Here is a 12,928-nt window from a genome sequence, read left to right as displayed (position 1 = left end):
CACTATTTACAATAGCCAGGTAATGGAAGCAACCTAAATGCCCATCGACAGACAAATGGATAAAGAAGATGTGGTACATATATACAATGGAATATTACTCAGCCATAAAAAGGAACAAAATTGAGTCATTTGTTGAGACGTGGATGGATCTAAAGACTGTCATACAGAGTGAAGTCAGAAAGAGAAAAACAAATATCGTATATTAACACATGTATGTGGAACCTAGAAAAATGGTACAGATGAACCGGTTTGCAGGGCAGAAGTTGAGACACAGATGTAGAGAACAAACGTATGGACACCAAGGGGGGAAAACCGCGGTGGGGTGGGGATGGTGGTGTGCTGAATTGGGCAATTGGGATTGACACGTATACACTGATGTGTATAAAATTGATGACTAATAAGAACCTACAGTATAAAAAAAGAAACAAAAAAAAACAACTAATACTAAACTTTTTTGGGGTTATTTGTATGGAAATAAATTAATATAAATGTTTCAGACATTACATGAAATTTCTAAAAATCTTATATGTTCTGGTATAATGTTATAAGTCATAATTCTAGTTATTACTTTAAAATGTATATCTCAGAAATAACTAAATTTCCTTGTCAATTGCAATATTATGAACTTTCATCAAATCTTTAACTGTGGTCATTTTTAAGTCTTTCGTCATTTACAGACAGTTCTGGGTGTACTCTGATGCTTTTGCAAAAATGTTCCTATAAAAGGGTTTCATCTTCAAGGAATTCATGGAAAAGAATCTGACAAATACAGGTTTCTGGTAACTGACTATACTGCTGAACTGAATGAATAAGCATTTTCAGAGCTCTAATGGAAAACTGATGAATTCATAAAAGTGCTAACAAAAGATCAAGATTAAAAAATTAATACATGGGACTGAGTGAACTGATGAGAATTATAATTTTTGTGACTTTCTGTTTGAATAAAAAAAAATCCCACAAGGACTCAGAGGCAAAAAATATACAAATCAGTTTTCACTGCCAAGTAAAGGAGCTGTTACAGTGGAGGATTACTGGACTGAACATCAATATTATGACATAGTATGAGTGTGTTTCGTGTTTGGTAATTGCAATCATTGTTGCTTTTGTTGTGGTCATCCATTTACAATGCTTGGTGTCAGTTTATTTATCTCTTGTAAAAATAAAATACAGTGTGTGTGTGTGAAAAAAATATGAAGCAGGGGATTAGGTTAACTCTTGGGACTGGGATGAATAACTAATCTAAAACATACTGAGGGTAAAGCAGCTCTGTAAGACAAAATATTGTGTTTATGTATGAACCTTTTGAATTTGAAGTACTTGAGGGATACTTAGGTAGAAATGTATAGCAGGGCATTGGTTTCAAGTTTCTGAAACTCAAAAGCAAGCTGTTGGCCAAAAATACACATTTGGGAGTCACTGATTTTATTTGAAGTTATAGGTTTAGGTGAGGTTACCTAAATGTCATAATTATTATGATTTTATCATGATACTTTAAATTTAACTCCCTAAATGGACAAAGTACTCTATTAAAATAATAATTAAGCAAATGCCCTGCATATTTGCCTTATAATAAATTACAGAATAATCATGTATATTTTTTATAATGTAAGTGCTTTCAGCATCATAGTGCTATTGGTTAATTAGGTCATTCCCCAAGTATTAAAAAGACTCCAAATTTAGAAACTGAGAAAAAATTGTAGAATGATGGTGCCTTATTAGAAGTTTTATGTATATCAAACCTTTGGATGCCCACTGTACTCTAAGCTTTTTGAAATCCAATCAATCAAATCAATGTATCTGAATTCTTCTAGCACATAGTCTGGTACATAGTAGAAACTCAATAAATATCTGTTAAATGTGTGACAAAGACTGTGTAGCAGTTGAACGAGACTGGAGATTAAATACATACAATTTTAAAAATAAATAATAAAAGCTGGTCCTTTGAAAAGATAAACAAAATTGATAAACTTTTAGCCAGACTCATCAAGAAAGACAGGGAGAGGACTCAAATCAATAAAATTAGAAATGAAACAGAAGTTACAACTGACACCACAGAAATACAAAGGATCATAAGAGACTACAGCAAGCAACTGTATGCCAATAAAATGGACAACCTAGAAGAAATGGATAAGTTCTTAGAAATGTAGAACCTTGAAGACTGAACCAGGAAGAAATAGAAAATATGAACAGATCAATCACAAGTAGTGAAATTGAAACTGTCATTTAAAAACTTCCAACAAACGAAAGTCCAGGACCAGATGGCTTCACAGGTGAATTCTATCCAACATTTAGAGAAGAGCTAACACCCACCCTTCTGAAACTCTTCCAAAAATTCCAAAGGGAGCAACACTCCCAAACTCATTCTATGAGGCCACCATCACCCTGATAGCAAAACCAGACAAAGATACTACAAAAAAAGAAAATTACATGCCAGAATCACTGATGAACACAGACACAAAGATACTCAACAAAATACTAGCAAACTAAATCCAAAAATACATTAAAAGCATCATACACCATGATCAAGTGGAATTTATCCCAGAGATGCAAGCATTCTTCAATATCCACAAATCAATCAGTGTGATACACCACATTAACAAACTGAAGAATAAAAACTATGGTCATCTTAATAGATGCAGAAAAAGCTTTTGACAAAATTCAACACCCATTTATGATAAAAAAAAAAACTCTCCAGAAAGTGAGCATAGAGGGAACTTACCTTAACACACTAAAGGCCATATATGACAAACCCACAGCTAACATCATTCTCAACAGTGAAAAACTGAAAGCATTCCCTCTAATATCTGGAACAAGATAAGGATGTCCACTCTCACCACTTTCATTCAACATAGTTTTGGAAGTCCTAGCCACAGCAATCAGAGAATAAAAAAGAAATAAAAGGAATCCAAATTGGAAAAGAAGTAAAACTGTCATTGTTTGCAGATGACATGATACTATATATAGAAAATCCTAAAGATGCTACCAAAAAACTACTAGAGCTCATAAATGAATTTGGTAAAGTTGCAGGATACAAAATTAATACACAGGGCTTCCCTGGTGGCGCAGTGGTTGAGAATCTGCCTGCGAATGCAGGGGATACGGATTTGAGCCCTGGTCTGGGAAGATCCCACATGCTGCGGAGCGACTGGGCCCATGAGCCACAACTACTGAGCCTGCGTGTCTGAAGCCTGTGCTCCGCAACAAGAGAGACCACGACAGTGAGAGGCCTGCGCACCGCGATGAAGAGTGGCCCCCACTCGCCGCAACTAGAGAAAGCCCTCGCACAGAAACAAAGACCCAACACAGCCAAAAATAAATATAAATAAAACAACAACAAAAAAAATTAATACACAGAAATCTCCTGCATTTGTATACACTAATAATGAAAGAGCAGAAAGAGAAATTAAGGAAATAATCCCATTTACCACTGCATCAAAAATAATAAAATACCTAGGGATAAACCTACCTAAGGAGGCAAAATACCTGTACTCTGAAAACTATAGGACTCTGATGAAAGAGATCAAAGATGACACAGATAGAAAGATATACCACGTTCTTGGGTTGGAAAAATTAATACTGTCAAATGGCTATACTACCTAAGGCAATCTACAGATTCAATGCAATCCCTATCAAATTACCAATGGCATTTTTCACAGAACAAGAACAAAGGAATTGTAAATTTGTATGGAAACACAAAAGATCCCAAACAGCCAAAGCAATCTTGAAAAAGAAAAACAGAGCTGGAGGAATCAGGCTTCCTGACTTCAGACTATACTACAAAGCGACAGTCATCAAAAAAGTATGGTACTGGCACAAAAACAGAAATATAAATCAGTGGAACAGGATAGAAAGCCCAGTAATAAACCCATGCACCTATGGTCAATTAATCTATGACAAAGGAGGCAAGAATATACAATGGAGAAAAGATAGTCTCTTCAATAAGTGGTGCTGGGAAAACTGGACAGCTACATGTAAAAGAATGAAATTACAACATTCTCTAATGGGACTTCCCTGGTGGCACAGTGGTTGAGATTCTGCCTGCCAATGCAGGGATATGGGTTCGAGCCCTGGTCTGGAAAGATCCCACATGAGGCAGAGCAACTAAGCCCATGCACCACAACTACTAAGCCTGAGTCTAGAGCCCTTGAGCCACAACTACTGAAGCCCATGCACCTAGAGCCCTTGCTCACAATGAAGAGTAGCCCCCCTTCGCCACAACTAGAGAAAGCTCACAGGGCAATGAAGACCCAATGCAGCCAAAAATTAAAAATTTTTTTAAATTTGAAAAGGAGGTAGGAGATGCAAGAGGGAAGAGATATGGGGATATATGTATAGCTGATTCACTTTGTTATAAAGCAGAAACTAACACACCATTGTAAAGCAATTATACTCCAATAAAGATGTTAAAATAAATAAATAATTTAAAAAAGAAAAAGAACATTCTCTAACACCATATGCAAAAATAGACTCAAAATGGATCAAAGACCTAAATGTAAGGGCGGACACTATAAACCTCTTAGATGAAAACATAGGCAGAACACTCTTTGACATAAATCGCAGCAATAACTTTTTTGATCCACCTCCTAAAGTAATGAAATAAAAACAAAAATAAACAAATGGGACCTAATTAAACTTAAAAGCTTTTGCACAGCAAAGGAAACCATAAACAAAAAGACAACCCACAGAATGGGAGAAAATAATGTGCCAACAAAGCAACCAACAAGGGATTAATCTCCAAAACATACAAATAGCTCATGCAGCTCTGCGTCAAGAAAACAAACAACCCAATCGAAAAATGGGCAGCAGATCTAGTGGGGGTGGAGGTGCCGCACTGCGCTGCACACAGGATCTTAGTTCCCCAACCAGGGATTGAACCCGTGTCCCCCGTGCTGGAAATGCAGAGTCCTAACCACTGGACCACCAGGGAAGTCCCAGGCAGAAGATTTAAATAGAAATTTCTCCAAAGAAGACAGCCAGGGGCTTCCCTGGTGGTGCAGTGATTGAGAGTCCACCTGCCGATGCAGGGGACGCGGGATCATGCCCCGGTCCGGGAAGATCCCACATGCCGCGGAGCCCACATGGCCCGTGAGCCATGGCCGCTGAGCCTGCGCATCCGGAGCCTGTGCTCCGCAACGGGAGAGGCCACAACAGTGAGAGGCCCGCGTACCACAAAAAAAAAAAAAAGACGACGGCCAGATGGCCAAAAAGCACATGAAAAGATGCTCAACATCACTAATTATTAGAAAAATGCAAATCAAAACTACAATGAGGCATCACCTCATACTGGTCAGAATGGCCATCATCAAAAAGTCTACAAACAATAAATGATCGAGGAGGTGTGGAGAAAAAGCGAACACTCCTGCACTGTTGGTGGGAATGTAAATTGGTGCAGCCACTGTGGAAAACAGTATGGAGGTTCCTCAATAAACTAAAAATAGAATTACCATATAATCTAGCAATCTCACTCCCAAGCATATATCAAGGCAAAACTATAATTCAAAAAGATACATTCACCCCTATGTTCATAGCAGCACTGTTCACAATAGGCAAGACATGGAAACAACCTAAATGACCATCAACAGATGAATGGATAAAGAAGATGTGGTACATATATACAACGGAATATTACTCAGCCATAAAAAAGAATGAAGTAATGCCATTTGCAGCAACATGGATGCAACTAGAGATTATCATACTAAGTGAAGGAAGTCAGACAGAGAATGACAAACATCATATGATATTACTCATATGTGGAATCTAATTTTTAAAAATGATACAAATGAAGTTATTTACAAAACAGACTCACAGATTTTGAAAACAAACTTATGGTTACCAAAGGGGAAACGGGGAAGGGATAAATTAGGAGCTTGGGATTAACATAAACACACTACTATATATAAAATAGATAACCAATAAGGACCTACTGTATAGCACAGGGAAATCTACTCAGGATTCTATAACAACCTATATGGGAAAAGAATCTGGAAAAGAATGAGTATATGTATAACTGAATCACTTTGCTGTACACCTGAAACTAACACAACATTGTAAATCAACTATACTTCAGTAAAATTTAAAAATTAATAAAAATAAAAATAGATCTCATTAAAGTGGAAAGAATCACCCTATGAATAATGTTACCATAAATATCATGCTAACAATTGAATTCCAATAAAGTATTTTAAATCTATTAAAAAAATAAAAAGTATATAACTATGATCATATTTGAGTAAAATGTATATGCATATTTATACGCACATATGCTTAGATATATTGCAAGGGCTTCATTAAAATATTTATATTTGTTATCTCCAGTAAAATATTAGGGTAGTAAAATTTTATTTCTAAGTTTTTAATTTTTGTGTTTTCAGTGTGGAAGAAGAAAAAATCACGTGGTCAAAATTGCCTTTGGAAATCTCTTAAATCACTGAAAATACAATAAACACAAATGTTTTTACGAACCACACTTGACATTGAGAAAAACTTTCTCCTTGACCAAACCCTAGCCAGGCTTTTCTAAGCTGCTTCTCGGCTAAGCCTCAATCTTGGTATATAAAGATTTGAACAAAGACTAACAGTTTCTAACGGCTCAAAGCCATACCCCTCGGAGGACCCTAGTTCTCTTAAAAGTGCCTACCTGAACATACTCAAGGCTTCCAAAAAATTTACTGTTTGTTCCGATCGATACCTGGAGATAGGGCTCCTGTCTGGGTTTCACGTGGACCAACCCCTCTTACCACTTTTTGCTGATTTTCACTTCCCTTTCTCTATTGAGACCTTCCTTGTCCTATTCCCTCTTCTCCCTTTAAAAAGCCCAGTCACCTCTGTACAAATCAAAGTTGAATTCAGTTCACACTGGACTCTTTTTCCCTACTGCAATAATTACTAATCAAAATCTGTCCCTACCACTTTAACTAGTGTCTGACTTTATCTTGGACAACATAGTTTCTCAGTAAGTTTACTGCTTACTAGAAATCACTAATGAAACTATGAAATGGATAGATTTTTTATTCCCATTAACTGGTGAAGTTCTGTGTATCATCTTATGCGTTGATTCATTGTTTCCATGCTTCTGAGGAAGGTCAGGCATTCAACAGGACAACAAAATCATTGTTCAGCTGTGACAATTCAATTAGGGTTTTTTGAAACCCTTGAAAAGTAAAGGTTTTTCTTTCATCCTTGTCTAGTATTTTTTTTTTCCTGGGCAGAAATTAAAATTTTTTATGTGGTATTTCCCTCTACAAGAGAAATGGTTTTCCAGAATTCTGAAATCTCCCTTTTCATTTGAGCATATGGCGATGTGAAATTAGAGTCTTATGATAAGCTTGTTCCCCCCTTGCCCTCTCCCAATCCCCTGCCAGTTCACTCTTCAGCAACCACAGTGCTCTTTGTAAATTGCAAAACTGATCATGGCACTGCTTAAAACCCTTCAATTACTTCCCACTCCTCCTAAGAAAAAAAAATCCAAAGTATGCCTGCAAGGCACACTCTCTCCCTGTACTTCTCTGCACTCTGCTCATCACAGCTATCTTCTATTCCGAGAACACACCAAGCTCTTCCCATCCCCAGGACTTTGCACCAGATGTCATCCCACCTGAAATGCTGTTACCCTTTACAAGTTGTCAGCTTCTTATACTTCAGGTCTCAACTCCGAAGTCACCTACCCAGAGAGGCCTTGCCTCTTTTTATAATTTTTTTAAATTGAAGTACAGTTGATGTACTTTATTACATAAGTTACAGACAGGTGTACAATACAGTGATTCACAATTTTTAAAGGCTCCTCTCCATTTATAGTTGCTCTAAAATATTGGCTATATGAAGCCTTGTCTTTTAAAAAGGCCTGTCCCTCATGGAATGTATGGATTTTAATTCAATTTATCTTTCAGTAAAGGAATTTTGAGCCAAAAGGGAGGGGGGAAGGCCTGTCATCCCTTTCACTCAATATCGTTGCGCCTCCCAACATACTTTCAAGTTGAGTGCTTTACAGATATGCAAATAATTAAGATACGCAAATAATTAATTTGAATCATCTTAATTTTGTGCATATTTGTAAAGCACCCAACTTGAAAGTAAGCCTCTTGAGAGCAGGAATCTTGTGGTGGTGTGCTGCGAAATGTTTAACAGGCTTTCCAGAAACAGTCCTGATGGTAGCATTTGCCTGTGGCCACGGGGTAAAAACCACCACCGTGCTAATTTCAAGCTACAACGTGACATCAACTAGCTTGCAAAGTAATTTCCTGAAAATTTAACAATCAGTTTTCACAAGCCAGTGCAGGCCAGTTGCAGCACACCACTGGACCCTGGCCTGGCTTATTTACTGCTATAAATAAAGAGAACAATGTCAGGCACAGAGTAAGCGTGCAATAAATACTGGTTGAATGTTGAACTGGGATAAATTCTTTTTTTTTTTTTTTTTTGGCCGTGCCTCGCGGCATGCAGGGATCAAACCCCCGGCCCCTGCAGTGGAAGTGAGGAATTCCCTTATAAATTCTTGCTTCTACTCTATCAAATATAGATTGTAGCTTATGGAGTCCTTACTGGCATTCTAACTGCCAAACTGTGAAAGAGGCAGCTTGTAGAGAATTACCCTGAAAACAACCTGTCGAATGAGTCACCAAAATAAGTTCCTAAATGAAGGACAAAAGAAAGGAGGAGAAAGGGAAGTGGAGTGGGAAGGGAGAGGAGGAAGAAGAAGCATTAAGTGAAAGTAAAGTCAATTTCCTTGCTGATGGCCACACCTCTCATTGGTCCCCAGACCAATAGCATCAGATTCACTCTGGATTCCTGCTAAAACTGTGGGTGATGGTCCCATATACAGAATCAGAATCTCTGGGTGAAGTCCAGGAATCTTCACGGTATCAAGTTACCCTAGTAACTCTGTTATGCACTGAAGCTTGAGAACCGCGTCCAAGGGTACACTGACTGATGAGCTCACGAGAGTGTCACCAAGCTCTCCTGTCTACCTGGAGCAGCCGGCCCCACTCCAAACCCAGGCAAATATTGTACGAGCAAACACAAAGCTTCCCAGATTCTAACTTCCCATCCTAAACCTGGTGAGGAAAGCAAAACATTCCAATTGCATAGTGATTGAAATCACTCAACTGGGCTTAAATATTTCTCAGTAACAGAAATACTCTTATTTGAATATTTACCATTTGGCCTTGATGCTGTTGGTCACCGTTATGGTTATTAGCTAACACTCATGAGGGCTTCCTACGTGTCAAATGCTGGGCTCAGTGCTTTGTATGTATTAATCTCACGTAATACTGAGAAGAAACCTACGTAGTGGGTGTTATTGTTTATCTTCATTTTACAGATGAGGGGGGCATAGAAAGTTGAGTGACGTCACTGAAGAGTTGAGAACTCCCCGAGAAGGATGCTAAGCAGAACAAAGCCCTCTGCCCCAGGAGACCTGGTCCTAGTTGAGATATTTCCTGGTCCACAAAGTCACCGAAAGCAGGGTGGCCTCAAAGATAAATGCCCACAAATACCCAGAGAAAATGTTCCAAGTGGTTGAGAACCAAGAGACTCTTCCTAATTAAAGCTTGGAGAATAAACGCTACCTCATGACCATCCAGAAATAGGATCAATATTTTACTGCTGCCTTTCACCATTATGTTCTTTTCTGAACATGCTGAAATAATAAGTGCAAAAGAACTGTGAAAAGCACAACTGCAAGACCAAAACTGCCCTCATTTTTAATTAAGTAGGCAAAATATTCCCCAAATAGTTTTAATAAGGGTGGTAGCAAAATCCCATTAAATTATAAGAAATACACGTTACAGTCTGTTTAGCCCATGTCAACCCCCTTTCTCTGAAGACTGCCCCTCCCAGGTTGCATTCGTCCATAAGCCTGACTCTTGGCCACAACTGATTTAGCTCAACTATGAACAACTGACCAGGCCTGACCAGTGAGATGCCAGAGAGAGCATCCTTCTGGGATGCAGAGAGTACTTTGGTGTCTTCTGGTGCCTGGAACTAAGGACAGATGTTTGGGATTTGCGGGGCGGCCATGTCCGTGGACAAGCATAGCACACTGGTCTTGAGGGAGTACAGCCTGAATGCTCAGTGACCCTGGGCCCCAGATAGATGTGAGGAGGACAGAGCCTGGGTCCCTGACAGCCCTCACTGCCTGGATCAGGCCCACCCAGGGCCCAGCCTCACTCATGTCTTTGGCTGCAGCCAGCTCAGGGGGATTTCCATTTCTCGTGGCCAAAAGAGAAAGATCAGGGCAGAGGGGCAAGCTGTTTGACCCTCTGAGGAACCATGACCATGTGGGGCACCATATCCGCCTCTGTTTCTCTCCTGAAACAGGGCGCATCCAATGGTCCAGATCACCCCTGGATTTTCTCCCAGCCTGTGCCTGGTTCGTCCAAATGCTGGACTTAACCTGCCCAGGGCCACATCCGTGCACCCTGGTGCAGCCTCCCTGCACTTCTGGGCTGTTTTTCGATTGCACCCTTGACAGTGTCAGGGTTGGAGCTCACTGTCGTTCAGCTGCCCCAGCTCCTTGTGTCATCCATGTCTTTTGCATCCTCCCCCCAACAATGTCCAGCAAAATCTAAACCCTGCATGCAATGCAATACATGCTATTGACTGGAAGACTGGAAGCATCAATTTAGCCTCTTTTCCCAGCCAAATTAACCAGACAATGGGAAAACAACACCTCAAGGAAACTCAAGTAAACAAATCCTTGGTTAAACCCTTAACCTGAAGGGAGCCAGGTCCCTCTTTCCCCACCTCCCTTAGACATATCCTCCCTACAGAGACCCCTGGGCTGTACCTGGGACATAAATGGCGTCACCATTGCACCAATGCGACACGGGAGCCGCCGGTCCCCATCCCCAAGGCGCGCATCGTGGTGGGGTAGACCTGGAGTGGAGAAGCGTAGAAAGCATCAGTTAGCTGAAACCCCTCTCTCCCAAGTCCTCTGCCCTTCCCTCCACAGGTCAGGCTTCGGTATATATAAAAGGCCAAATATTCTATATGGATATACAGGATATAGAAGATGTTCATTTTCTCAGGTACACAAGTTTGCATTTTAACAATATCAGAAAATAAACACTTAGACATTATCCTTTAAGTGAGCAAATTCCAAAATAGGTGTTTAATATTCCAAACGTAATTTTAGAAAGGTACTTGCAGTCAGACAGGTTTCCACTTTAGAGCTGTAAACATATAAAGGTGGTTCCACTGAACGGACAGAAAATACTCCCCAAGTAATAACAATCCAACCAAACCTTTAATACAGATACAGTGAAAGGAACTGACGAGAGTGCCACGCACACGCTACACCATTCACCATGTTTGTGTTGTAAGATCTTACGGCGCAGTCTACGTTCTTGCATTTATAGTAAAACCTCATTAATCTGTACTTCACTGATTCAGAGTTCTTAATAAATAAGCAAATAGTACTTAATAAAGAAGCTTTCAGGGAGACTATATGAAAGAATGCTTCTTTTAATTTTAGAAATTTTTCTCTTAACGCTATAAATACTGATCAGTTTTCATCAATTCACTGAAGCAAAGCACGTGGCCTCTTTACTTGGCCACATCGTGTTAGCCACCATCTGTCAAATGCAAAAAACAAGACGCTTTCCTGCCCTGGGGGGCACTGCTATATTTATAAGAATGTCTGGGGGTGGAGTGCCTTTTCACAGAGACTTTTTCTTTTTCTAGAAAATGAGGCTAGTGGCTATTGAAAACAATGGATTCAGATACATACAGATCTTTGCTCGAATATCAATTATTTTTGACAATTCTAGGAGATGAAATAACAGAAGACAAGCAACTTCAGGTACACATCTTTTTTTTTTTAAGCAATAAGTATCAGGGAAAAAATACTTAGGAATGACCCTTTAAATGAACACATCCCAAAATATGTTAAATTGAATATTTCAAATATAATTTTAGAGGCACACCACGATACACATAGACTTTTAAGTTCACAAATTCACAATAATTTTAGAAGATTGTTAATGGAACTAAATGAAATACTACATATATGTCAAATGTGTCCTAATTTCCTATTTTTATCTATGTGAGGGGAAAAGAATCTTTTTCTCTGTGGTTTTGATATGTCATCTGTATTCTAAACAGACTTCTATGTTTCCCAAGATGAAGATGAATGCAGCTATAGCAGTCCCTATAGCACCACTTTCTCTGGCTCAACGAAAGGCAAAACCAGTTAAAATACTAAGTTTCCTACTCAGATATTGCTTATTTCTAGGAATATTTGCTCTTTAAAGTGGTGGTTTCTGAGAAGCTCCTCAGAAGTAATGTATTAAGTAGATATAGTAATTCAATAAATTAAGAATAAATTACTATTATATTCGAATTTAAGCTACCTACAACAAACAACAGACAGAGTGAGATGTGATCTTTCAAAAGAATAAAGGTGAAAAATACTTTCTAATTTTAAAAGGGAGAAATAGGGTGTTTTACATTTTATCAGCAACATGCAGGTACCGGGCCCTACCCCTATTTCTTCGGGAAGCATGGGATGAGGGCAAGAGTTGTTTTTTACATGGATGCAGTTTAGTGAGAAAGGGAGAAGGTCTTATCTTTCTTCTCAGAGACTGGCTTTCACTAGACCCCATGGGGCAGGAGAAAGGCCACATCATATCTTCTGGTGTCATTTTAATAGGATGTTTTTAGAAAATCATCAAAAGTCAACAGAAGCCAGGGATGCGTGATCTATAGACAAACACCTGCTCCAAGTAGCTCACCTCACACACCTCAATGGAACCAACCCCTTCCCCAAAACTAACCTCAGCGGTGTAAATATAGATGGTGTTGAAGTTGGACGCCACCAAAGCCCTCAGCATGAAGAGGAAGCCGATGAGGCCGGCACTAGGGAACCAGAGCGAGACGTTACCACAGGCGACACGGAGGGCCTTCCGGGGCCCCGATCCCAGGACATTACAGA

At 39.3% G+C, this 12,928-nt stretch overlaps 1 protein-coding gene across 1 annotated transcript in view; it reads right to left on the bottom strand.

Annotated features, from left to right (window-relative positions):
- Window positions 1–12,928, bottom strand: part of SVOPL (SVOP like) — a 73,845-nt gene that overhangs the window by 26,194 nt on the left and 34,723 nt on the right. Inside the window, 3 exon segments of the mRNA XM_030854408.2 lie at window positions 10,784–10,824; window positions 10,827–10,872; window positions 12,771–12,852. Coding sequence (XP_030710268.2) covers window positions 10,784–10,824; window positions 10,827–10,872; window positions 12,771–12,852 — 169 coding nt within the window.

The sequence above is a fragment of the Globicephala melas genome, chromosome 9 (assembly GCF_963455315.2).
Source record: "Globicephala melas chromosome 9, mGloMel1.2, whole genome shotgun sequence".
Classification (NCBI taxonomy): Eukaryota; Metazoa; Chordata; class Mammalia; order Artiodactyla; family Delphinidae; genus Globicephala; species Globicephala melas.
Note: the sequence above shows the minus strand (reverse complement) of the source record. Positions and strands in the feature narration are given on the sequence as shown.